The sequence below is a fragment of the Corythoichthys intestinalis genome, chromosome 2, assembly GCF_030265065.1.
Source record: "Corythoichthys intestinalis isolate RoL2023-P3 chromosome 2, ASM3026506v1, whole genome shotgun sequence".
Taxonomy (NCBI): domain Eukaryota; kingdom Metazoa; phylum Chordata; class Actinopteri; order Syngnathiformes; family Syngnathidae; genus Corythoichthys; species Corythoichthys intestinalis.
Window position 1 is genome coordinate 3,978,531 of NC_080396.1, and position 26,698 is coordinate 4,005,228.

At 40.0% G+C, this 26,698-nt stretch overlaps 1 protein-coding gene across 3 annotated transcripts in view; it reads left to right on the forward strand.

The window, feature by feature from the left end:
• Positions 1 to 26,698, forward strand: part of LOC130930338 (gamma-aminobutyric acid receptor subunit gamma-3-like) — a 271,640-nt gene that overhangs the window by 216,584 nt on the left and 28,358 nt on the right. For 2 of the 3 annotated variants that reach the window (XM_057858229.1, XM_057858234.1), the window contains one exon: positions 11,239 to 11,391. In XM_057858229.1, coding sequence (XP_057714212.1) covers positions 11,239 to 11,391 — 153 coding nt within the window. Of the gene's footprint in view, positions 1 to 11,238; positions 11,392 to 17,287; positions 17,361 to 26,698 lie in introns of all 3 variants that reach the window. The other variant, XM_057858243.1, reaches the window with a different exon arrangement.

Consider the following 26,698-nt stretch of genomic DNA (forward strand, 5'->3'; position numbering starts at 1 on the left):
CATTGGATTTTTTTTCCATGTGGCTTTTTTTTGCCATGTGGCAAAATGGAATCTGCCATGTGGCATTTTTTTTTGGTATGTGGTAAAATCCATTTTGCCACATGGCAAAAAAATACCACATGGCAAAAAAAATGCCACATGGCAAATACCACTTTTGATTCTCGCCGTCTCTCCATTTTTGTGTATCTGTACTTTACTTGAGTACAAATATGAAATGGTACGTTTTACTTCACTACATTTTACAGCACTTTTTACCCCACTACTTTTCAAATTGTCGCCTATGTTACAAGTTACTTTTGTTTGTTTTCGTTTTTTTTTTTCTCATTGATGATTGACAGTTTAATTTTCATGCCTCAGGCATAATCACTAAGCCCCGTGCAACTATACCGCAATTGAGCAATAGAAGAAGCAACACGTGTACAAGCAACATAAAGCAGGTTAAGAAGATATTGACCAATATATACACACGTATATTACATTTTTGCATCGGGAGAAAATCCATTCTTTTTACTTGTAAAGTAGATTTTAAAGCTATTACTTTCGTACTTGAGTCAATTTTTTTTTCAGTTACTTATACTTAAGTCATTTTTTGCACCTGTATCTTTACTTTTATAAAAAAAAAAAATAATAAAATAAAATAAAAGTGAGAACTTCATCCATCACTGTTTAATGGTGATACAAAGATGTGGTTGTACTGTATTTCTATGTGGCATGACTCATTTTCTGTCCTGAAATGTCTTTCTAGTCTCCCTTTTGAGGCTATATTGGAGAGATATTTTATCCCTGTCATCTGTTTCAGATTACCTTGAGACAGCACTCCTTTTTTTAGGAATACTTCAGGCAATGTAAAACTTTCATCAACTGACAGTAGGAGCAAAGCGGTGGTGGTTTCAAAGTTGCAAAAACAGAAAGTGGCATTTTTTTTAAAGTTGGATTTATCACAAGGGGTGGACTTTATTGTTGAGCAGTAATAGCACATACAGTGTCGGCCAAATATATTGGCACACCAGCAATTCTGTCAGAAAATGATTGCAATTACAAATGCTTTGGTGGTGTTGGAATTCGCCCCCTCGGCCAAGCCGCACGGAAAACGGCAACAGCCGAACGAAGTGGTGCTCCGCTGCTTAACGCTTCCGTGCGCCAACCGGGAGGGCGGACATTCCGCGCGTTCACGCCCTGTGTTAACGCTTTGTACTGACATCATGTCCAAAAGTTTGAAGAAGACTCACCGAAAGCAGGTTGACAATTTATTCGTCGACAATGGTCAAAAAACAAGGCAAAAACAGACGACGGAGGAACAATGCTAAATCCAAAACAAGGCTACATTGAAAAGTTTCCGAGCAGCGAATCTGTGTTATATCAGTGTCCAGTGTTTTTTAAGTCCGTGGTAGAGTAGGCCGGGCCGAAGGTGTGGCTGAGTGTTGTTTCAGCACCATCCCTCTGTGGCCGGTTTTGGGCGGTTGGGTTTGTCCGTGGATGGGACGTGGTTACCACAGCGACCGACGCTGGTCTTGACGTCCCAAGCGCCTGCTATGAACTTTGTTATCCGGGCTGGCTCTACTTGTTTTAGGACAAAACGCACTGCTCTTTGTCCTTCTTGTGGCCAGGAGAACTGATTGCGATAGTTGGTGCGTCAATCTTGCTCGTGACGCACACGTTGGGCTTCTGTGATAAGATGGCGCTGTGTATCTATTCTGCTTCTTTTCATTAAACTATGGTGTGCTATTTATTTTATATTGGGTGTGTTTAGAGTTGTTCAGTCCTACGGTAGATATGAGAAATGATACTATTCCCTGATTAATTATATTACGTGTGTTTGAGTAATGCAAAAAGTTAGCTGGTGCCTACGAGAAACGGTACCATTTTTTCACTTCCGCCTCATGAGCCCTGATAAGGTGATTCACTTTACTGTGTTCAAGGGCATGGAGTGAAGTCTGTCTGAACTGTAGTTAGATGAATGTGTTAGACTAATGCAAACAATTATATGGTTTGTGCGAGAACGGTACCTATTCCCTTAAATGGTAATATCTTCATTTATTTTGCATGCAATGAAAATAACAAAAAAAGAGAATGAAAAAAAATTTAAATCATTATCATTTTACACAAAACTCCAAAAATGGGCCGGAAAAAAGTATTGGCACCCTCAGCCTAGTACTTGGTAGCACAACCTTTAGACGAAATAACTGTGAACAACCGCTTCCGGTATCTATCAATGAGTTTCTTACAATGCTCTGTTGGAACTTTAAACCATTCTTCTTTGGCCAACTGCTCCAGGTCTCTGAGATTTTACAGGGTTTCTACGGGATTCAGGTCTGGACTCAATGCTGACCACTTTAGAAGTCTCCGGTGCTTTCTCTCAAACCATTTTCTAGTGCTTTTTGAAGTGTGTTATGAGTCATTGTCCTACTGGAAAACCCATGACCTCTGACGGAGACCCAGCTTTCTCACACTGGGCCCTACATTATGCTGCAAAATTTGTTGGTAGTCTTCAGACTTCATTATGACATGCACACGGTTAAGCAGTCCTTTGCCAGAGGCAGCAAATCAACCCCAAAACATCAGGGAACCTCCGCCATGTTTGACCGTGGGGACCTTGTTCTTTTCTTTGAAGGCCTCGGGTTTTTTCCCCCCTGTAAACTCAATGTTAGTGCCTTTTCCCAAAAAGCTCTAGTTTTGTCTCATCTGACCAGAGAACATTCTTCTAATACGTTTTTGGCTTTCTCAGGTAAGTTTTGGCAAACTCCATCCTGGCTTTTTTATGTCTCTGGGTCAGAAGTGGGGTATTCCTGGGTATCCTACCATAGAGTCCCTTTTCATTCAGATGCCGACGGATAGTACGGGTTGAAACTGTTGTACCCTCGAACTGCAGGACAGGTTGAACTTGTTGGGATGTTAGTCGAGGTTCTTTATCCACCATCAGCACAATGTTTTGTTGAAATCTCTCGTCAATTTTTCTTTTCCGCCCATATCTAGGGAGGTTAGCCACAGTGCCATGGGCTTTACACTTATTGATGACACTGTGCACAGTAGACAGAATAACATTCAGGTCTTTGGAGATTGACTTGTAGCCTTGAGATGGCCCTGCTTCCTCATCATTTTGCTCCTCAAGTCCTCAGACAGTTTTTTGGTCTTCTTTCTTTTCTCCATGCTCAATGTGGTACACACAAGGATACAGGACAGAGGTTGAATCAACTTTAGTCCATTTTAACTGGCTGCAATTGTCATTTAATTATTCCCACCACCTGTTATGTGCCAGAGGTAAGTAACAGGTGCTGTTAATTACACAAATTAGAGAAGCATCACATGATTTTTCAAAGGGTGCCAATAATTTTGTCGCGCCCATTTTTAGAGTTGTGTGTAAAATGATAATGATTTAATTAGGGCTGTAAAAATTATCGCGTTAACTAATTTTTTTAAATTAATCACGTTAAAATATTTGACGCAATTAACGCACATGTCCCGCTCACACAGTATTCTGCCTTTTGGTAAGTTTTACAGCAAGGCTTTTTGTGCTGTCTAACAGCGAACTCTTGTGGTCGCTTTGCGACATGGTTTATTGTTTTCTTGCCAGTTCAATATGGCTGCACGACGTCTCGGGCTGACGCCTACGTTGTAATGTTGTGCTTATATGATCCTTGGACAAGATTTGTCCGTAAGTATGGTTGTTGTAAAGAATGTACATATTATGTTAGTAAGCGAAATGTTATATTTTTTGTATGAGACGCTTTTTGTTTATGTTTAGTGAACCTGTATAGCGTGCTAAGTGGACTATGCCACTTTAACAGAAATTGTGTCGAAATTAAAGCCCACAACATGCTGCCTTGACATCCTTCCTTCAAACTTTTTCAAAACTGTTTTTCATTGCATAGCCCCAGACATACTTCAGATTATAAATACTTCTCTCCAAACAGGAGAGTTTCCTCAGACTTTAAAAACTGCAGTAATAAAACCTCTCCTAAAAAAACCTAATCTGGATGCCTCAACCATTAGTAATTACAGGCCAATATCAAATCTGACATTCCTGGGGAAAATTATCGAAAGGGTTGTGTTCGAACAGATCCAGAATTATATGATGCAAAACAATCTTTTTAACTCATTTCAGTCTGGATTTCGACCACAACACAGCACCGAGACTGTGCTTATCAAAGTCCTAAATGATATTCGTCGGAATACCGATGCAGGCAAATCATCTGTTCTGCTACTATTGGATCTCAGCGCCGCATTTGACACAGTTGATCACAACATACTACTCAGCAGATTGGAACAGTGGGTAGGGCTTACTGACACTATTCTTCAGTGGTTCACATCCTATCTACATGATAGGGATTTCTTTGTGTCAATCGGAAACCATCAGTCAGAACGAACCAAATTCACGTGTGGAGTTCCTCAAGGGTCAATTCTTGGACCACTCTTATTTAACATCTATATTCTTCCGTTAGCTCAGATAATGGAACAGTATGACATCTCCTATCACGCCTATGCAGATGACACACAACTGTACATTTCTGTGTCCCCACATGATTATAGTCCCTTAGTCACCCTGAGCAAATGCATTCATCAAATCAATGAATGGATGTGCCAGAATTTTCTCCAGTTAAATGTGCAGAAGACAGAGGTGATCATTTTTGGGCCAAAAAAGGAAAGGTCAAAGATAAGCAGCCAACTTAGCACAATGTCACTTACAGCTACAAATCAAGTCAGAAACCTTGGCGTAATTATTGACTCAGACCTAAAATTTGATAGCCATTTAAAGTCCGTCACTAAATCCGCTTATTACCACCTAAAAAATATAACCAGAATTAAGGGGCTTCTGACTCAACAAGACATGGAAAAACTTATGCAGGCATTCATTTTCAGCAGATTGGACTATTGCAACGGTATATTTACAGGTCTTGATAAAAAATCAGTCAGGAAGTTGCAGCTGGTACAGAATGCTGCAGCCAGAGTCCTCACAAATACAAGGAAGCTGGACCACATTACACCAGTTTTGAAATCGCTACACTGGCTTCCAGTAAGTCAAAGGATAGACTATAAAATACTACTGCTCGCCTACAAAACACTTAATGGCCTTGGACCAAAATACATGCTTGACTTGTTAGAGTCCTATGAGACATCTAGACCCCTAAGGTCGTCTGGAACCGGTCTTCTGCATTTTCCAAGAACAAGAACCAAGCAGGGTGAGGCAGCATTTAGTTATTATGCTCCTCACCTCTGGAACAAGTTACCCGAACGTCTGAAGTATGCTCAAACTGTTAGCTCTTTTAAATCAGGGCTAAAAACGCTTTTGTTTAGCACTTCATATCTATAACTGTCTATATATTTCAATCTACCTGCTTTCTATTCCTCTAGTTTTTATCTCCATTGCTGATTTCAATTATTATTATTTGTAGTAGTTTTTGTTTTATTTTTATTGTATTTATTTATTTTTATTCTGTGATTAAATGCGATCTTTTGTCTTCGTTTCTACCTTGTGTTGATTTAAATGTGATTTTTATGATCTTCATGTGATGTAAAGCACTTTGAATTGCCTTGTGTTGAATTGTGCTATATAAATAAATTTGCCTTGCCTTGCCTTGCTAAGCTAACGTTGTTGCTAATGCAATGCTTGTGTACTTTTTTTTGGTAGTTTTACGACGGTCTAAAGAGGACAATGGTTTGAGGCTATTTTATTAATAAATCAGATGAAAAAGGAGGAAGTCTGATTATTAAGGCGTCGTTCACGAGCTGTCTAGCTTTGGAAAAAGTAGACGCTTCGGAGTGAGGACCGCATAGACAGATTTAAATGACAGTATAGTGAAATGCCCACTACAGTCCTTATGTACCGTATGTTGAATGTATATATCCATCTTGTCTTATCTTTCCATTCCAACAATTTATTTTACAGAATATATATTTAATTTACAGAAAAATATGGCATGTTTTATAGATGGTTTGAATTGCGATTAATTACGATTAATTAATTTTTAAGCTGTAATCAACTCGATTAAAAATTTTAATCGTTTGACAGCCCTAGATTTAATATTTTTTTCATTGCAAGAAAAATAAAGATATTACTCCCAAAGCATTTGTAGTTGCAATCATTTTCTGGGAGAAATTGAACATTATCTGACAGAATTGCACTGCTGCCAATACTTTTGGCCACAGTGTACAGTATAAGCCGCTACTTTTTTCCTTCATTTTGAAGCATGCAGTTTATTTGTTGATTTATTTGGGTTAATAGGTAACACTTTATTCGAAGGCGGCATCATCAGACTTCCATAAGACAGGGTTATAATAATGACATGACACTCATATTAATAATAATACATTTTATTTGAAGGCGCCTTTCTGGCACTCCAGGTTGCCATACAATCATTTAAAACATTTAAACATACTAAAATTGAGAAAATGAAAGTATATAACGTATAAGGAAATTTAAAATACTAAAAGAGCTATAAGGGCAGTTAAAAAGACCAGAACTTAGTGATTATTATGGATAGGCTAGTCTAAACAGGTGAGTTTTGAGTTTTGTTTGAAAAAGGGGTTGGGAGTCTGTGTTCCTGAGGTCAGTTGAGAGTGAATTCCAAAGCCGGGGAAGGGAGGTTGAAACAGTGGAGTTGTCAATGGTAAGAGATATGTTATGGGTTTTTTTAGGAGGTGAATTTAGAGCCAACGAGGAGCACTTCTGTTTTATACCTGTTAAGTTTTAGGAAATTGTGGGTAAACCAGATTTTCATTTCAGTGATACAGTCAGTCAGAGATGAGGGCGGGAGAGAGGAGGAGGGTTCAGAAGTAAGGTAGAGTTGGGTGTCGTTGGCATAGCAGTGAAAGTGGATGTTGAATTTACGAAAAATATTGCCAATGGGAAGTAGGTATATGATGAAGAGTAGGGGCCCCAGGACAGAGCCCTGAGGCACACCGGAGGTAACAGGGGAGGCTATAGATTTACAGTGCCCTCCATAATTATTGGCACCCCTGAAAAATAGTTTTTTTTTTTTAGAGTGTGTTTTTGAGCTTCTAATATTTTTTTTTAATTCAAATAATATGGGACCTTAATGGAAAAAAAGCGAAAAATCCAACCTTCAATACAAGTGCATTTATTCAGTGGGGGAAAAAATCCCACATAAAGAAATAATTATTTGACATCAGATAATGTGTGTCACAATTATTAGCACCCCTTAGGGTTAATACTTTTTACAACCCCCTTTTGCCAACAAAACAAGGTCTGGGGACTGAGATGGCTATGGGAGGAGCTTGATTTTGTGTCTGGTGAACCATTTCTGTGTAGATTTGGCCATATGTTTAGGGTGATTGTCTTGCTGAAAGACCCAGTGACGACCCATCTTCAGCTTTCGGGCATAAGGCAACAGATTTTGATTTAAAATGTCCTGGTATCTCAAAGCATTCATGATGCCATGCACCCTAACAAGCTTCCCAGGGCCTTTGGAAGCGAAGCAGCCCCACAGCATCACTGACCCACCCCCATACTTCACAGTGGGTATGAGGTGCTTTTCAGCATGCGCATCTTTCGTGGCACGCCAGACCCACTTAGAGTGTTTGTTGCCAAAAAGCTCAATCTTGGTCTCATCTGACCAAAGCGCATGGTCCCAGATGAAGCCTGGGACTGTGTGTATTTTTGTGTGAGACCAAGACCCAGCCACGTCTCATCTTCAATGCCCTTGCTGATGGAAGGAGATTTTCACTCAAAATCTCTCGATACATGGCACCATTCATTATTTCCTTTACACAGATCAGTCGTCCTGGTCCCTTTGCAGAAAAAAAGCCCCAAAGCATGATGTTTCCCCCCATGCTTCACAGTGGGTATGGTGCAATTCAGTATTCTTTTTCCTCCAAACAAGAGAACCTGTGTTTCTACCAAAAAGTTCTATTTTGGTTTCATCTGACCATAACACATTCTCCCAGTCCTCTTCTGGATCATCCAAATGCTCTCTAGCGCAGGGGTCCCCAATGACCGGGCCGCGGACCAGTACCGGTCTGTGGCGCATTAGGTACCGGGCTGCGCAGAAATAATAAATTATTTATTAACGACTGCATTCTGGCCAATTGACTTTGGCCTGTGCCGCTTAACACACCAATATCCCTGTCTACTCTAGATATACAACTACAGGATAGGAGGTCGTCATAGAAATGCATTGATTGGGCTGTTAGCACTAAATCTCTTTTGTATATCTATGCGCGCTTGGGCTCGATATTCACGTAGGTCGTCGCCAATCACATTTCTTCCCGGAAATAATTAGCCCCCGGCCCAGACTAGAATGACTGAATAACAGACGTCTTTGGACAGACTTTTTACAGGGAAAAGGGAACCTGACGAGCCAGAAGATGTGCCTACAACCTCGAAGAAAACAAAATTTATGCTACTTCCCAATCACTAAAGACCCACGAACTGCGAAGGAGTGAATTCGTGACCCGTATGTGAATAAACCGAGTGATATTAGCATGTCTGTGCAATAGGAATATCACCTTGTAGAGATCACAAATCACGGCGACTTAAACGTACATTTGAGACAACAACTCTACCGAAGTTCTGGATTAAAGTCATTTCGGAATATCCTGACATCGCTAGGAGCGCGCTGAAAACTGTGCTACAATTTCCAACATCGTGTATTTGTGATGCTAGCTTCTCTCACTCTCCCATCTCGGGACCATCTCGTCTCAACGAAACAAACTCAGGCCTCCAACTGATTCAGCGGGTGAGTTGTATTTTTTTTCCCTGCACTTAACACGACGGGGCTAAAAACAAATGCTATTTTATATATTTTATATTTGGTGTATTTTTCTGCCGCACATTGCCAGTGTTCTGACAAAGTTGGCATGCGCGTAACGTTAAAAAGGACCGCGAATGCAGCGATTCCAAAGTACACACTACAAACTTTCTTTAAAGAAAGGAATATTAACTTACGTTTGCCATGTTAGGCGCAAACAACAACTGCACGTAGCCCTCTCACTTAACGACTTCGCCGTGTCGTTAAGCATTAATTTACGCCATTTCCGTGTTGCACATGTATGTTTATGATATAAATAGTTTTTTAGCACCATTGGATAACATTGAGAGTCCAACTGAATATAAAAGAGGGCTTTTTTCACCGCCACAAAAGCTTTGGGAGCAAAATTTTATAAGGTTGCAAAATTTGACAGGACACCGGTCCGTGAAAAAAAGACCCAAATCACACCGGTCCGTGGTGCAAAAAAGGTTGGGGACCCCTGCTCTAGAGAACCGCAAACGGGCCTGGACGTGTTCTTTCTCCAGCAGGGGGACACCTCTGGCAGTGCAGGATTTGAGTCCCTGGCGGCGCATTGTGTTACTGATAGTAGCCTTTGTTACTGTGGTCCCAGCTCTCTGTAGGTCATTCACTTGGTCCCCCCGTGTGGTTCTGGGATTTTTGCTCCCCGTTGTTGTTATCATTTTGATGCACCACGGGGTGAGGAGGGAGTTGAAAATCCGTGTTGCCCAACGACAGCCCCAAAAACATCACTGCTCTAGTGGAGATCTGCATGGAGCAATGGGCCAAAATACCAGCAACAGTGTGTGAAAAGCTTGTGAAGAGTTACAGAAAACGTTTGGCCTCCGTTATTGCCAACAAAGGGTACATAACAAAGTATTGAGATTAACTTTTGGTATAGACCAGATACTTATTTTCCAGCATCATTTGCAAATAAATTCTTTAAAAATCAAACAATGTGATTTTCTGGGTTTTTTTTCCACATTCTGTCTCTCAGGGTTGAGGTTTACCCATGTTGACAATTACAGGCCTCTCTAATATTTTCAAGTGGAAGAACTTGCACAATTAGTGGTTGACTAAATACTTATTTGCCCCACTGTATATCACTAACTCAATTTATGTCCAGCTCGGATCTTTTACATCCATTCAAAAGTGAGATAATTTGCCGGATGACACAAAATGACATTTATCATAAGCCTTCATGAATGCTCATGACAGTGTCATGGAATAGATATGATGGTCTTATGACACTTATGGTGCTACTGTCAAATAAAGTACAGTGATACCTCAGCTCACGAACGCTTAAGCTCACGAACTTTTCGCCTCAAGAACATTAAATTCGCAAGCATATAGTCTCTGCTGACGAACTAGTTTTCGGCGGATGAACCAAACCACGCAGTCGAACAGCGCCCGCACGCTCACGGCGTCCCAGTTCGTCCCCTCCCTTTCGTTGAGTGCGGACGTGGTTTGTGTTTGATAGACATTTTGGACCATATTGAGTGTACTTTTGCTATTATGGGACCGAAAAAGACCCCACCACAGGCTAGTGTTAAGCCTAAGAAGACATTAAAGAAAATAAGGTATATTTTTGTGTAGTTTTAAGGCTTATTTTGTAGAAAATTATGTTTTATGGGGACCTGGGAACGGATTATTCTCATTTTAATGGTTTCTTATGGGAAATAAATGTTCGGAAGACGAACTTTTTGCCTTACACACACTTTCTGGGAACCAATTATGTTCGTGAGCTGAGGTATCACTGTATTACCAAATACCATAGCTAGCAATTAATGAAACAACTGGAACAGTAACTGAAGAAATAATTAACAGGGGAAATGAATTTTGATGGTTATCTGTAGCGCTGCAATGCATGCTAGGAGGCATATTGTATGACAACAGTATTGACAGCAGGTGGCAGCAGAGGTTGACTTTCTTCCTCAAGGGAGCAGTGATGGTCAAATCTTCTTGAAGCAATGAACCAATTTTGAACCAATTGGCTGCAAAGCTTCATGGTAGTTCATTTGGTCTTAGACAGTCTTACAAACAGTCATTTTCGTGTCAAATTTAGTGGGTGGCGGATTATAGTCAGGTGCACCGAACTGTGATGCCCGACTACAAATACCGTTACACTAAGACAGTTTTTTTCCCATAACCAAGCCTCCGAATGTCACCTGTTATGTATTTATTTATTTTTTTTAACCGTGTAAGAGGCGCATGCAGCACACGCACGCCTTGTATGAACGTAGAACTCCTCAGCCCGCGGTAATATGTAAAGTAGAAAAATTCATTTCCCTCACTCGCAGACGTTGTCGGAAATACGCAGCTCGCAGAAGATTTACCCGGTTGTGTAATTTCACACTCGGTGGGTAAGAAGACACTCAAGAGAGGCGACTATTTGTATACAAGCAATTAAAAAGTCAATTTTCCATACCATGTCCTCTCTAAGCAGCCGTTCCCATTTAATGCACATTGTCTTAACGATCTGAGTGACAATACTGTTCTAATTTCCTTTCTACAGGGGACTACGTGTTGATGACCGTGTACTTTGACCTCAGCAGAAGGATGGGATACTTCACCATTCAGACTTATATTCCCTGTATTTTGACTGTGGTGCTGTCCTGGGTCTCCTTCTGGATTAAGAGCGACGCGACCCCGGCGAGGACGGCCTTAGGTAAGGGAGCTTGTTGTTGTTGACGTCATTCTGCAGTGAGATTGTCTTGAATAGACGCCCAATCCATTTGAAGTAGGAGGGTGGCAGCATCCCTCCGACTTCAAACAGATCGGACGTAGAGTGGTATGAAAAATTATCTGAAACTTTTGGAATTTCTCACGTTTCTGCATATAATCACCTTCAAATGTGATCTATCTTTGTCAAAATCACACGGATGAAAAAACAGGGTCTGCTGTAACTAAAACCACCCAAACATTTATCAATTTTCATATTTTAATGAGGATAGTATTAGGGCTGTCGCAAATGACTAATTTCCTCCCGACTATTTTTACGATTAGTCGACTAATCTAATCTTTTTTTTTTTTTTTTTTTTTTACTCCTTCAACAGTGAAATTTCTGTTGAAGCTTATGAATTCACAAAAAACATTTTGGAACACCTAAATTCTTTAGTAACGTATAAATAAATAGCATAAATATCAATAATAAATCATAAACAATGAGGTCAAATGCTGCTGGCATTAACTAGTGCAATAAAAAATGTGAACGGAAACCCTGTGACTTCACCTTTTTAACAGGAGTCAAAACAATTCTTACTCTTTTTGTGGTATGTCATTGTCTATATTGTTCTAAATGTTAAAATGAATTGCAATGCAATGTGTTTTCAAAAGCTTTATTGGTAGATTTTCTCAAGTTAAAGCGCCACACAGAAATTAATAAATTGAATTGTGTAAGCAGGATCTATGTATTATTTTTATTATCTAATTACAGGTGCTGTGGCTCATTTCAATTTATTTTATTTAAATGGGCTATTATTTATTTTATTATGTGTTTATATTTTGCAAATGTGATGTAGTATTCATTTATATCGTACAGTGCCTTGCAAAAGTATTCGACCCCCTTGAATCTTGCAACCTTTCGCCACATTTCAGGCTTCAGACATAAAGATATGAAATTTAATTTTTTTGTCAAGAATCAACAACAAGTGGGACACAATCGTGAAGTGGAACAACATTGATTGGATAATTTAAACTTTTTTAGCAAATAAAAAACTGAAAAGTGGGGCGTGCAATATTATTCGGCCCCTTTACTTTCAGTGCAGCAAACTCACTCCAGAAGTTCAGTGAGGATCTCTGAATGATCCAATGTTGTCCTAAATGACCGATGATGATAAATAGAATCCACCTGTGTGTAATCAAGTCTCCGTATAAATGCACCTGCTTTGTGATAGTCTCAGGGTTCTGTTTAGAGTGCAGAGAGCATTATGAAAACCAAGGAACACACCAGGCAGGTCCGAGATACTCTTGTGGAGAAGTTTAAAGCCGGATTTGGATACAAAAAGATTTCCCAAGCTTTAAACATCTCAAGGAGCACTGTGCAAGCCATCATATTGAAATGGAAGGAGCATCAGAACCACTGCAAATCTACCAAGACCCGGCCGTCCTTCCAAACTTTCTTCTCAAACAAGGAGAAAACTGATCAGAGATGCAGCCAAGAGGCCCATGATCACTCTGGATGAACTGCAGAGATCTACAGCTGAGGTGGGAGAGTCTGTCCATAGGACAACAATCAGTCGTACACTGCACAAATCTGGCCTTTATGGAAGAGTGGCAAGAAGAAAGCCATTTCTCAAAAATATCCATAAAAAGTCTCGTTTAAAGTTTGCCACAAGCCACCTGGGAGACACACCAAACATGTGGAAGAAGGTGCTCTGGTCATATGAAACCAAAATGGAACTTTTTGGCCACAATGCAAAACGATATGTTTGGCGTAAAAGCAACACAGCTCATCACCCTGAACACAGCATCCCCACTGTCAAACATGGTGGTGGCAGCATCATGGTTTGGGCCTGCTTTTCTTCAGCAGGGACAGGGAAGATGGTTAAAATTGATGGGAAGATGGATGCAGCCAAATACAGGAACATTCTGGAAGAAAACCTGTTGGTAGACCTGAGACTGGGACGGAGATTTATCTTCCAACAGGACAATGATCCAAAACATAAAGCCAAATCTACAATGGAATGGTTCAAAAATAAACGTATCCAGGTGTTGGAATGGCCAAGTCAAAGTCCAGACCTGAATCCAATGGAGAATCTGTGGAAAGAGCTGAAGACTGCCGTTCACAAACACTCTCCATCCAACCTCACTGAGCTCGAGCTGTTTTGCAAGGAAGAATGGGCAAGAATGTCAGTCTCTCGATGTGCAAAACTGATAGAAACATACCCCAAGCGACTTGCAGCTGTAATTGGAGCAAAAGGTGGCGCTACAAAGTATTAACGCAAGGGGGCCGAATAATATTGCACGCTCCACTTTTCAGTTTTTTATTTGTTAAAAAAGTTTAAATTATCCAATAAATTTTGTTCCACTTCACGATTGTGTCCCACTTGTTGATGATTCTTGACAAAAAATTAAATTTTTATATCTTTATGTTTGAAGCCTGAAATGTGGCGAAAGGTTGCAAGGTTCAAGGGGGCCGAATACTTTTGCAAGGCACTGTATATTTTATGTTGTATAACTTTAGTTCCTATGTGAATATTAGTTCCTACTTTTTTTGTGGTTGGAGGATTTTGTATTGAACACGGGGCCATGTTGGTTATTATTACAGCAGAGAAGTACTGTAACTGTAAATCAACAAAGACAAGTCAACTGTGCCCCGATCTACCACTCAAGAGATCCGATTGGCTCAAAAAGTGGGTTACGATTGCATATTAATTTGAAAATCGACCGGATCCACCGTATTTTTACACGAGTGACTTCCGGTCTGCCCGGTGTGCTAGCTAGTAGTATTGAGGCAGGAGGGCCGCGTCTCGCGTCAAATAATAAACTCTGCAGTTCTTTTGCCGCTTCTGGGACGCGTCTAACACGCGGCCGCACTGCGACTGGTGTGCATCGGCTGATTGACTTTAACGGCCACGTTTCACTGCGTTCTCGCGGCGGCCACATTATCGCGCCGTTGACGTTTCTTACTGTCCTACCGTGTTGGTCCTCATTATAGTAGAGAAGACGGAGTAAATATGATCTACACAAAGAAACTGTAACCCGATCGACTCACAGCCTCGAAAAGTAAGGGTTACATTACGTCAGAAACTCGTTCGGTACGCATCCGTTCCGAACCAAGCACCCAGTACCGAAACGGTTCAATACGAATACATGTACCGTTACACCCTTACTCTTTATGGATACTTTTATTGACCAAAACAAAAACGTGGGGGATGCCAACTCCGCGCTACCCGTGCACTTTCCCTACTCACCGATCTCGCTCCCTCTCTCTCGCTCGCGCACTTTCTTCCTCTTTGCTCAATCTGACAATGCTGGTCATATTGAAATAACAGCAGCCCCCTTGGGGGTGCCAGTAACAACCGCTTGCATCGCGGGCGCCTGCCATTCTAAACGTTATCCGCATTTAATTTTTTTTTTTTTAACCCCTCATTACCCGTCGACGGTATGTTTTGTCCGTCGACGCATTTACGTCATCGATGACGTCGACAACGTCGACTAGTCGGGACAGCTCTAGATAGTATGCAAACAACGACAGAAGGGGTGAAAATAAGTAAGTGAACCATCACATTCAATATTTTGTAGTTTTATATTTTATAGTGGGCAGGGAAGCTTTAAACCACTCATCGGTGATTGGGCACACACCTGACTTAAATGGTTTGGTAAAAACTGGTTTCAATTGCACTTTAAGTCTCCTTTGGCAGATGGTTCACTTAGTTATTTTCCCCCTTCTGTCATTGTTTGCATGCTATCCTCATTAAAATATGAAAACCTAGAAATGTTTGGGTGGTTTTAGTTAAAGCAGACACTGTTTTTACATCTGTGTGATTTTGACAAAGAACAGATCACATTTGATGGTGATTTTATATAGAAATGTGAGAAATTCCAAAAGGTTCAGGTACTTTTTCATACCACTGTATACTGTGGCGTCGTAGTATGCCAAGTGTTAACAGATATGCATGAAGCATTGGAGGAATACGTAAGTACATAAAAAGTAGTAAAAGTAGTCCCCAGGTTACGAACGAATTTCCGCATAAGTCAGAATGAACCCTTTAAGTACCCCTAAATACCCCCTAAATCTCAAAATACCTATCCAAAAACATGTATTATACGTCATTGTACTATCCTCACCAAGACGTTGGAGCTAAGTCCTAGCTAGACATCATGCTAAACTGTAATCTTTACCCTCTGTCTCTGACTCGACTGCACGACTTCTTCGTGGGAGCAAAGGCGCTCTTCTTCGTGTGTGCAAATATGTTTTTCTTCGGGTACTGTTTATGCGACGACAACAACAATTACAAAAATGGCTGGAGACAAAATGGTGGTACGTGGTTACTAGGGGACTACCTGTATTGATTTAACCAAATATATATATATATATATATATATATATATATATATATATATACAGCGGGGAGAACAAGTATTTGATACACTGCCAATGGGTTTTCCCATTGACTGTGTATCAAATACTTGTTCTCCCCACTGTATGTATATATATATAGAGAGAGAGAAAATTACATTGAAAAATAATATTGCAAAATTTAAAATATCATAAAAAGATTGTTTTTAATAATGAGGAATAAAAGTAAATATAGAAAATTAATGATGAATAAAAATACTTTTTTAATTAAAAATTCATAAATAAAACATGAAAAATGAGTTTATTAATAAATCTCTCCTTTTTATTTTTATATTTATAAAAATATGTATTTTAATTTACTAAATATTTTATTTCAAACTATTTATTCTTTATTTTATATATTTTTTAGTACTTTAGATTTTTAAATTTTCAATATTTTCTAAATTTTTTTTAAAAAGTGTATTTAGGATTTTCCCCTTTTAGCTGTATTTTTCTTTTATTTATTTAAGAAAACAAGAATAATAATACTTGAAGAATTAAGATGTTTATTGATAAATTTCTCCTTTTATTGATTTTTTTTTATATTTAAAAAAATATGTATTTTAATTTACTCAGTTTTATTTCAAAATGCTTATTCCTAATTTATGTTACATAGATATTTTTTTACTTTGGGAAAAATTTGTCATATTTTAAGATTTCTATATTTCTATATATCCTGTAAAAAAAAACATTTTTTTTTTATTTAGGATTTTCCCATTTATAGTTGAATTTTTGTTTTTTTTAAAATTTTAATCAATAGTAGTACATGAAGAATTGAGATGTTAATAAATTCCTCCTTTTTATTTTTTTATATTTAAAAAATATGTATTTATTTACTAAATGTTTTATTTCCACATGTTTATTATTAGTTATTTATATTTCTTCTTTTTCCTTTGAAAAATTTTTTTTTGAATTTGCTATATTTTCTCCTATTAATTAAATTTTTATTTTTTTTTTATTTTTTTTTAGGATTTTCTCATTTTTAGCTTTTTTTTTATTTAAAAATTAATAATAATACATGCGAAATTTATATGTTAGTTAATTAAGTCCTCATTTGTATTGATATTTTTTATATTTTAAAAAATATATATACTTTTCAATTTTTAAAAATATTTTATTTCAAAATATTTTTCACTGATTTCATATATTTTCTTCAATTTCTTTTCATTTTGGTATAATTTTTTTAATTAAAAAAAAATTCTATCTAAATCCGTCGTCTTTTTTTCCTTTGTTTTTTCTTGAAAAAAAAAAATGTTGCTGTATTTTTCAATGTAATTTTTCTATATTTAGTTCATTATTAGCAGTACTTTTTCACATCCATATGCCCCCCCCCCCCAATGCCTTTTGATGCATATTTGTTCTATGTAAATTGAGGCATCCAGGGATTCAAATCCACAACAAATTTCTTCTGATTGTCAAATTGTCTGCATGTGGTTGAAGTCGACTAGCTTCCATGAGTACTTGATAATCACTAATCATTTGTTTTGCTTGCATGATGAAGTGTCCTGCATGCCGACACTATGTTCATTTGCTTTCTTGTGGAAGATGATTTTCTGCTTGGCAAACTAACTGAGGTGAGTCAGTCTTAAGCATGTACGATTTGGTTTATGTTTATCATGTGTTTGGCAAATAGTAATACGGTGGCACAGGTGAGAATTGAGCAGAATATTTTGGTGGTCTTTAACGGACACATTAGCACGCGGTTTGGTTAAAATGTTGACCAACAATGTTTATTAGACATTTCCTTAATCCGTAACAGTCGTCATGAGAGACATTTTCCTTTTTATGTTTTTTTTTTTTTTTTTTTTTTTAGGGTTGTCCGACTGATAAAAGCATTTTAAAATTATATCTGATAATATTGACATGGGTTTTTCATCATCGGTTTTGAGCCAATTTGCCTTCTGCCTTTGTACAAGGGCTGGTCACCGTTTAGCACAGCAGTTATGCTTTTTTTTTTTTTTTTTTTTTTTCTTAAACATGTCCTCTTCAGCTGCTTGACACAAAGAATGGGAATCTGACTGTCCTATTGGTCTGAACATTTTTAATGTCTCACATGGGAGTATGACATACAGTTGTGGTCAAAAGTTTACAAACACTTGTGAAGAACATAATGTCATGGCTCTCTTGAGTTTCCAGTTATTTCTACAACTCTGATTTTTCTCCGATAGAGTGATTGGAACAGATACTTCTTTGTCACAAAAAACATTCATGAAGTTTGGTTCTTTTATGACTTTATTATGGGTTAACAGAAAAAGTGATCAAATCTGCTGGGTCAAAAATATACATACAGCAACATGATTTAGCAATTTCTTGTGAGTGATTATTGACTTGAACAATCATTGACTTGAACAAGTCAGGAAAGTCACTTGAAGCCATTTCAAAGCAGCTGCAGGTCCCAAGAGCAACAGTGCAAACAATTGTTTGTAAGTATAAAGTGCATGGCACTGTTTTGTCACTGCCACGATCAGGAAGAAAACGCAAGCTATCACCTGCTGCTGAGAGAAAATTGGTCAGGAGGGTGAAGATTCCACCGAGAATCACCAAAAAGCAGATCTGCCAAGAATTAGAAGCTGCTGGAACACAGGTGTCAGTGTCCACAGTCAAGCGTGTTTTGCATCTCCATGGACTGAGAGGCTGCCGTGCAAGAAGGAAGCCCTTGCTCCAAAAGCGGCACCTTAAGGCTCGACTGAAGTTTGCTGCTGATCACACTGACAAAGATAAGACCTTCTGGAGGAAAGTTCTGTGGTCAGACGAAACAAAAATCGAACTGTTTGGCCACAATGCCCAGCAATATGTTTGGAGGAGAAAAGGTGAGGATTACCTTCAAATTCTTCAAGATAACCTAACGTCATCAGCCCGAAGATTGGGTCTTGGGCGCAGTTGGGTGTTCCAACAGGACAATGACCCCAAACACACATCAAAAGTGGTAATGGATTGGCTAAATCAGGCTAGAATTAAGGTTTTCGAATGGCCTTCCCAAAGTCCTGACTTGAACTTGTGGACAATGCTGAAGAAACAAGTCCATGTCAGAAAGCCATCAAATTTAACTGAACTGCACTAATTCTGTCAAGAGGAGTGGTCAAAGATTCAACCAGAAGCTTGCCAGAAGCTTGTGGATGGCTACCAAAAGCGCCTAATTGAAGTGAAAATGGCCAAGGGACATGTTACCAAATATTAGCGCTTCTGTATGTATATTTTTGACCCAGCAGATTTGATCAGTTTTTTCTGTTCACCCATAATAAAGTCATAAAAGAACCAAACTTCAAGAATGTTTTTTGTGACAAAGAAGTATCTGTTCAAATCACTCTATCAGAGAAAAATCAGAGTTGTAGAAATAACTGGAAACTCAAGAGAGCCATGACATTATGTTCTTCACAAGTGTATGTAAACGTTTGACCACAACTGTATACCCATTGTGATTATTAATTGTGTTTTGTTTATTCAGAGAAAGCAGCGAGCAGGAAAGGGGTTATGAGGGGACAGAAAGGAAAATAGAGAAGGAGAGAGGGACAGAAGAGAAGAACAAACAGCAGCAAAAATACATTAAACCCCTACACTAACTATGAATATGTTGGTGCTATCGTTAGCTAGTTGTATTTCCAGTTGACACCATGTGGGGGGCCTGATGACCAAGGAGAAAAAAAGGGGGGTCAGAAAGAAATATGATCAGGTGGGGTGGAGTGTACACAAATCAGCAATGTGAGGTGTAGAACCCAGTATTACTGAATGTGAATCACTTGTAAGCCAGTGTTGGGCACGTTACTTTAAAAAAGTAAATAGTTACATTACTCACTACTTCTTCCAGAAAGTAACTGAGTTAGTAACTGAATTACTCTATAGTAAAAGTAACTAGTTACCAGGGAAAGTAACTCTTTCCGTTATTTTAAAAAGAACTTGTTGTATGTCAAAGAATTTGAAATTTTCTGAGCAGTATTCGAGTCAGTGGAATAGAGAAGAACAGACAGGTAGTTAACTTGTTAGGTGCTTCAGCAGATTTGAATTGCTTACCACAGATGTCGATGAAAGCTTTGCCCCAGGACATAAATTACACATTACATGCAGGTTCTTTCCTTTCATTTCGACAAACTTGAAATAGTGTCTATATCTCCACCTCTTAAAGGACAATTTTTCTTCTGAATGCTCTGCCATCCCGACCCTGTGCATCTGTTTTGCGTGTGTGTGTTTGCCGCACGCGCTGTTCCGGTTTGCTTGTGAAATCACCGACTCTGATTGGCATACCACGACACATGACTCTAACCCTCAGCCAATCACAATCACTTCCATCGCATCTCTCGAGGGGCTGCATTCAGGTCGGCTCGTTTCCCGACAATTCACGTCGCCTTCAAAGCGTCTGCCGTCCTCAAGATGGAAGCAGAATTATTGCTGGCTGACAGTGGGAAATGGGAACGAGGCTAGCATCAGGTGTAGCAAACACAGAAACGTTACCAAACTTTGGAAAGCATTGTCTAATTGAATGAGCAGGGACAAACAACTTGGAGTCAGAAGTACGTGCGCTATTCTCGAACCTGAACGCACCCAAAGTCTTGGATGACAAATCAACAGAGCAGAGAGTCGACTCGACAAGGCTGGTAGTTTCTTCAATTTATTCAGAGTAAGTAATGGCGGAAAAAGTAATTAGATAGATTACCCCGTTACTGAAAAAATAACGCCGTCTTATGACAGTCGTATGATGCCGCTGTAAATGGAAGTGTAACCGGTTAATATCTTTTGGTGTAAACATCCCATCATACAGTGAGGACAGCTGCGGCTTATAGTCCAGTGCGGCTTATCTCTGAACAAATGCTCTTTTCGTGCCAAATTTGGTGGGTGGCAGCTTATAGTCAGGTGCGCCTTATAGTGCGAAAATTAGGGTACTTTTAATTAATATCGTTTATTACTTATTAATTATCGTATTATAACCCTGGCATACCGAGGTGCATTGTATCATCCCTTCCCTCGCGTCAATCATGCTTAGTGCCAAACATATACATGTGGCCATAGGTAGCCCGAGTCAAGCCGTCATCCAAGCATAATAAAAGACAGCAGGCACTCCCAGCGTACAGAAGGCGGGTTGATACATGGCCTCTCGCTGAGAAAGCCTTGTGATCTCTCCTAGAGAACACAACAAACAGGCAGCAGCGGGAAGCGAGTGTCCCACCCCTGATAAACATCCCCATTCAACTCAACGACACAAAGTCATTTACCCTGTCTTCTCTGGTTCATTGCCTCCATTTTCAAGTAATGTCTGAGAGCTGATCTCCAGGCCGGAGGGCAGGAGGAGAGATAAGAGGAAGAAAAGGCTGGCATAAAACAAGGCCGCCAAACAAAGTGAGATCCAAAATGTCAGGGAGGAACGAAAAGGAGAGGCGGCGATACGGAATCCCCCTCCGAGTGACGGCAATTGACGGGCTGTTGCCGCCAGGTGGCATTTGCAAAGAGCCGTCACTCAGGCGCTACTCCCCAGAGCGGGACGTTTGGGAGTAAGAGAGCCGAGCTCGGGTTGATTCCCATTAGACCTCAATCTGTGCGGCTCAGATGGAGCTTAGAGATACCGGGCTGTTGATGGGAAATAGACCCAGCTCGTGACTCAAATGGAGAATGGAGAGCTTAGAGAACTGGCCAGTTCAATGAAGTATGCAAAGTCCCATCGTGACAACTAAAACAGGTTGTAGAGTTGTCCGATATTATCGGAAAGCCATTAATATCGGCCGATAAAAGCATTTTAAAGTGATATCAGATAATATCGACATTGTTTTTTCGCTGTCGGTTTGAGCCCAATATGCATATGGCAGTGCTGTCATGTCCACTTATTGCCAGTCTGTGCTTCTGGTGTTTCGACACCCCCTGCTGGTGCTTAGGTGTGTTTTTAGCTGACGTCATCATGTGTTGACACGAGCTCATTGCGAATATAGAGAGCCACAGTGCCTTGCAAAAGTATTCGGCCCCCTTGAATTTTGCAACCTTTCGCCACATTTCAGGCTTCAAACATAAAGATATGAAATTTAATTTTTTTGTCAAGAATCAACAACAAGTGGGACACAATCTTGAAGTGGAACAACATTTATTGGATAATTTAAACTTTTTTAACAAATAAAAAACTGAAAAGTGGGGCGTGCAATATTATTCGGCCCCTTTACTTTCAGTGCAGCAAACTCACTCCAGAAGTTCAGTGAGGATCTCTGAATGATCCAATGTGGTCCTAAATGACTGATGATGATAAATAGAATCCACCTGTGTGTAATTAAGTCTCCGTATAAATGCACCTGCTCTGTGATAGTCTCAGGGTTCTGTTTAAAGTGCAGAGAGCATTATGAAAACCAAGGAACACACCAGGCAGGTCCGAGATGCTGTTGTGGAGAAGTTTAAAGCTGAATTTGGATACAAAAAGATTTCCCAGGCTTTAAACATCTCAAGGAGCACTGTGCAAGCCATCATATTGAAATGGAAGGAGCATCGTCCTTCCAAACTTTCTTCTCAAACAAGGAGAAAACTGATCAGAGATGCAGCCAAGAGGCCCAGGATCACTCTGGATGAACTGCAGAGATCTACAGCTGAGGTGGGAGAGTCTGTCCATAGGACAACAATCAGTCGTACACTGCACAAATATGGCCTTTATGGAAGAGTGGCAAGAAGAAAGCCATTTCTCAAAGATATCCATAAAAATTCTCGTTTAAAGTTTGCCACAAGCCACCTGGGAGACACACCAAACATGTGGAAGAAGGTGCTCTGGTCAGATGAAACCAAAATTGAACTTTTTGGCCACAATGCAAAACGATATGTTTGGCGTAAAAGCAACACAGCTCATCACCCTGAACACACCATCCCCACTGTCAAACATGGTGGTGGCAGCATCATGGTTTGGGCCTGCTTTTCTTCAGCAGGGACAGGGAAGATGGTTAAAATTGACGGGAAGATGGATGCAGCCAAATACAGGAACATTCTGGAAGAAAACCTGTTGGTATCCGCACAAGACCTGAGACTGGGACGGACATTTATCTTCCAACAGGACAATGATCCAAAACATAAAGCCAAATCTACAATGGGATGGTTCAAAAATAAACGTATCCAGGTGTTAGAATGGCCAAGTCAAAGTCCAGACCTGAATCCAATGGAGAATCTGTGGAAAGAGCTGAAGACTGCTGTTCACAAACACTCTCCATCCAACCTCACTGAGCTCGAGCTGTTTTGCAAGGAAGAATGGCCAAGAATGTCAGTCTCTCGATGTGCAAAACTGATAGAAACATACCCCAAGCGACTTGCAGCTGTAATTGGAGCAAAAGGTGGCGCTACAAAGTATTAACGCAAGGGGGCCGAATAATATTGCACGCCCCACTTTTCAGTTTTTTATTTGTTAAAAAAGTTGAAATTATCCAATAAATTTTGTTCCACTTCATGATTGTGTCCCACTTGTTGTTGATTCTTGACAAAAAATTAAAATTTTATATCTTTATGTTTGAAGCCTGAAATGTGGCGAAAGGTTGCAAGGTTCAAGGGGGCCGAATACTTTTGCAAGGCAATGTATATATCCGTCTTGTGTCTTATCTTTCCATTCCACAATAATTTACAGAAAAATATGGCATATTTTAGAGATGGTTTGAATTGCGATTAATTGTGATTAATTAATTTTTAATCTGTGATTAACTCGATTTAAAATTTTTAATCGTTTGACAGCCCTATTTTTTTTTTAATTTATTTATTTATTTTGTGCTTTTACTGCTTGAGTATCTATAAAATGCTTCCATACAATAACAAAGACTAGAAAAATAAGGACTTTGACAGCAAATTGACGAACGATCGATCTAATTTGACTAGGGGGCTGCAAGCGATCACAGCCAGGCCCCCAGTCAAATTGCATTGGACGTCTGTTACCGTCAGTGGCAACTAATGAGCTAATACACTTAGTATTGCTAGACATTAAAAAGTGAATTCAACGGTACATTTTTTATTAAATGTGCTATCCATTTGTTTGGGGGGGGTTTTTTGTTAGTTTTAACGACAGGGGCTTAAAAGTCAACCACGCATCAAAGTGGCTCCTGGAGCACAAAAGCAACAAAAACAAACTGTTTGTTTCCAAGGTTTCCCAAAGAAAGCCATCCTTCACGCAAAAGCTTCTCAGAGGCAAAATGTCAAATAAAGCCGAAGAGTGAACAGTGCTCACTTCAAGGGTGGGCCATGCATTTTCAGAGCATCGCCGAGTCCAAACCCTTAAACGCATCACTCTCGGCACACGTTCGTGACAGCTAAACAGCTTCAGTTATAAGCTTAATGTCAGACCACTTCGATCAGTGCTTGCCAGAATATATGTGGAGATATACTGGAATGATCTCCTAAACATTTGGGATTTTGTGAATGTTAAGCCTCTAAGGCAGACATGTCCAAAGTCCGGCCCGGGGGCCAAATGCGGCCCGTGGTCAAATTTCATCCGGCCCCCAGCCTCTGTCATAAAATCAATAACATCTGGCCCGCACACAGACTTAATAAATTGGTCAGCAGTACTGCAACCAGCATATGAAGTAGCTTACACACGAAATGCTGCTCCTCATTTACCCACTAAAAGGCAGCAGCACTTTAACCCTTTAACACCGAACGTGTCGGCAGCGACGCGTTTATGCATGTCATCTTTGAAGCTTCGTCACGCTGTAATTACGTCACCCACGTGCCGCTGGTTGGTCTCATTTGAAAGTGCGGAAGTTGATGTCCACGCCAGTTTTTATCTGAAGTCAATCGACCATGAAAAACGGGAGATAATGTCATTTGAGTTTTATAGTTTTATTTTTTTTATTACTATTATATTGTTCTACGTAAAGGACGTCAGCCAAGGTCGGCCCCCCACATTTTTACCACGCCAAATCTGGCCCCCTTTGCAAAAAGTTTGGACACCCCTGCTCTAAGGTCTGTGGACACACTGGTGTGTCCTGTGCTTATGCTATCTAACGAGTCTCATAACGTAAGGGATGACATCATCCCAGGGGCGCAACCACCCATTCTTGTTAGGGTATGCGAAATGAACCCCCCCCCCCCCATCCCAACCAGCCCTAACCCAGCAGACACACACTCTCGTTTTGTTTTGGGGGGTTTTGTGGCATCTTTGCTGCTTTTTTTAGTATGTTAGTGATAGGGCTGCAAATAACGATTATCTTTTTAATCGATTAATCAGCTAAATGTCACTTTTATTCAAAGACTTTTTAATTGCACTTTCGTACTATAAACATTTTTGGCTCTCACTTAGTGCTTTGTCTAAAATACACTGCTGGCCAAAAGTATTGGCACCCCTGCAATTCTGTCAGATAATGCTCAATTTGTCCCAGGAAATGATTGCAATTACAAATGCTTTGGTAGTAATATCTTCATTTATTTTGCTTGCGATGAAAACACACAAAAGAGAATGGGAAAAATATTAAATCTTGATCATTTTTACACAAAACTCCAAAAATGGGCCGGGCAAAAGTATTGGCACCCTTTGAAAAATCATGTGATGCTTCTCTAATTTGTGTAATTAGCAGCACATTTTACTTACCTGTGGCACATAACAGGTGGTGGCAATAACTATATCACACTTGCAGCAAGTTAAAATGGATTAAAGTTGACTCAACCTCTGTCCTGTGTCCTTGTGTGTACCACATTGAGCATGGAGGAAAAAAAAGACCAAAGAATTGCCTGAAGACTTGAGAATGTTGAAATTCCCCCCCTGGCCAAGGCGCACGGAAAACAGCGACAGCTGAACAAAGTGCCGCTCTGCCGATGCTGACTCCGCGCGTGCCGACCGGGAAGGCTGAACTTTGCGCGTTCTCTCTGACATTAACCCTTTATACTGACTCCATGTTCCAAAAGTTTGAAAAAGACTCGCCGAAGGTAGGTTGACAATTTATTCGTCGCCAATGGTAAAAAACAAGGCAAAAACAGATGACGGAGGGACAATTCTGGATCCAAAACAAGGCTGCATGTTTCCGAGCAGAAAAAATATGTGTTATCTCAGTGTCCAGTCTTTTTAAAGTCCGTGGTAAAGCGGGCCGTGCCGAAGGTGTATCCGAAGGTGTGTCTGGGCGTTGCTTTTGGGTCTTCCCCTCTGTGGCCGGTTTTGGGCAGCTTAGGTTCGTGCGCGGATGGGACGCCCGCTATCAACTTTGTTGTCCGGGCTGGCTGTACTTGTTTTAGGACAAAGAGCTTTGTCCTTGGAGTTTGTTGGGAGAGCTGATTGCAAGAGTTGGTGCGTCAATCTTGTCCTTGACGCACGCGTTGGGCTTCTGTGATAAGACGGCATTGTGTATCTCTTCTATTTCTTCTCATTAAACTATGGTGTGCTATTTATTTTATATTAGTAGTGCAGTCCTACTGTAAATATGAAAATGATACTATTTCCTGATTAATTATATTACGTGTATTAGAGTAATGCAAACAGTTAGACGGTGCCTACGAGAAACTGTACCATTTTTCTCATCTCCCCCTCATTAGCCCGGATAAGGTGATTCACTTTACAGTTTCAAAGGGCATGTAGTGGAGTCTGCTTAAACAATAGTTAGATGAATGTGTTAGACTAATGCAAACAATTATATGGTGTGTGCGATGACGGTACCTTTTCCCTTCAAGAAGCAAAATTGTGAGGGAGCATGGGCAATCTCAAGGCTACAAGTCCATCTCCAAAGACCTGAATGTTCCTGTATCTACCATGCGCAGTGTCATCAATACTGTAAGTGTAAAGCCCACGGCACAATGGCTAACCTCCCTAGATGTGTACAGAAAAGAAAATTTGACGAGGGATTTCAACGAAAGATTGTGCGGATGGTGGATAAAGAACCTCGACTAACATCCAAACAAGTTCAAGCTGTCCTGCAGTCCGAGGGTACAACAGTGTCAACCCGTACTATCCGTCCGCGTCTGAATGAAAAGGGACTCCATGGTAGGATACCCAGGA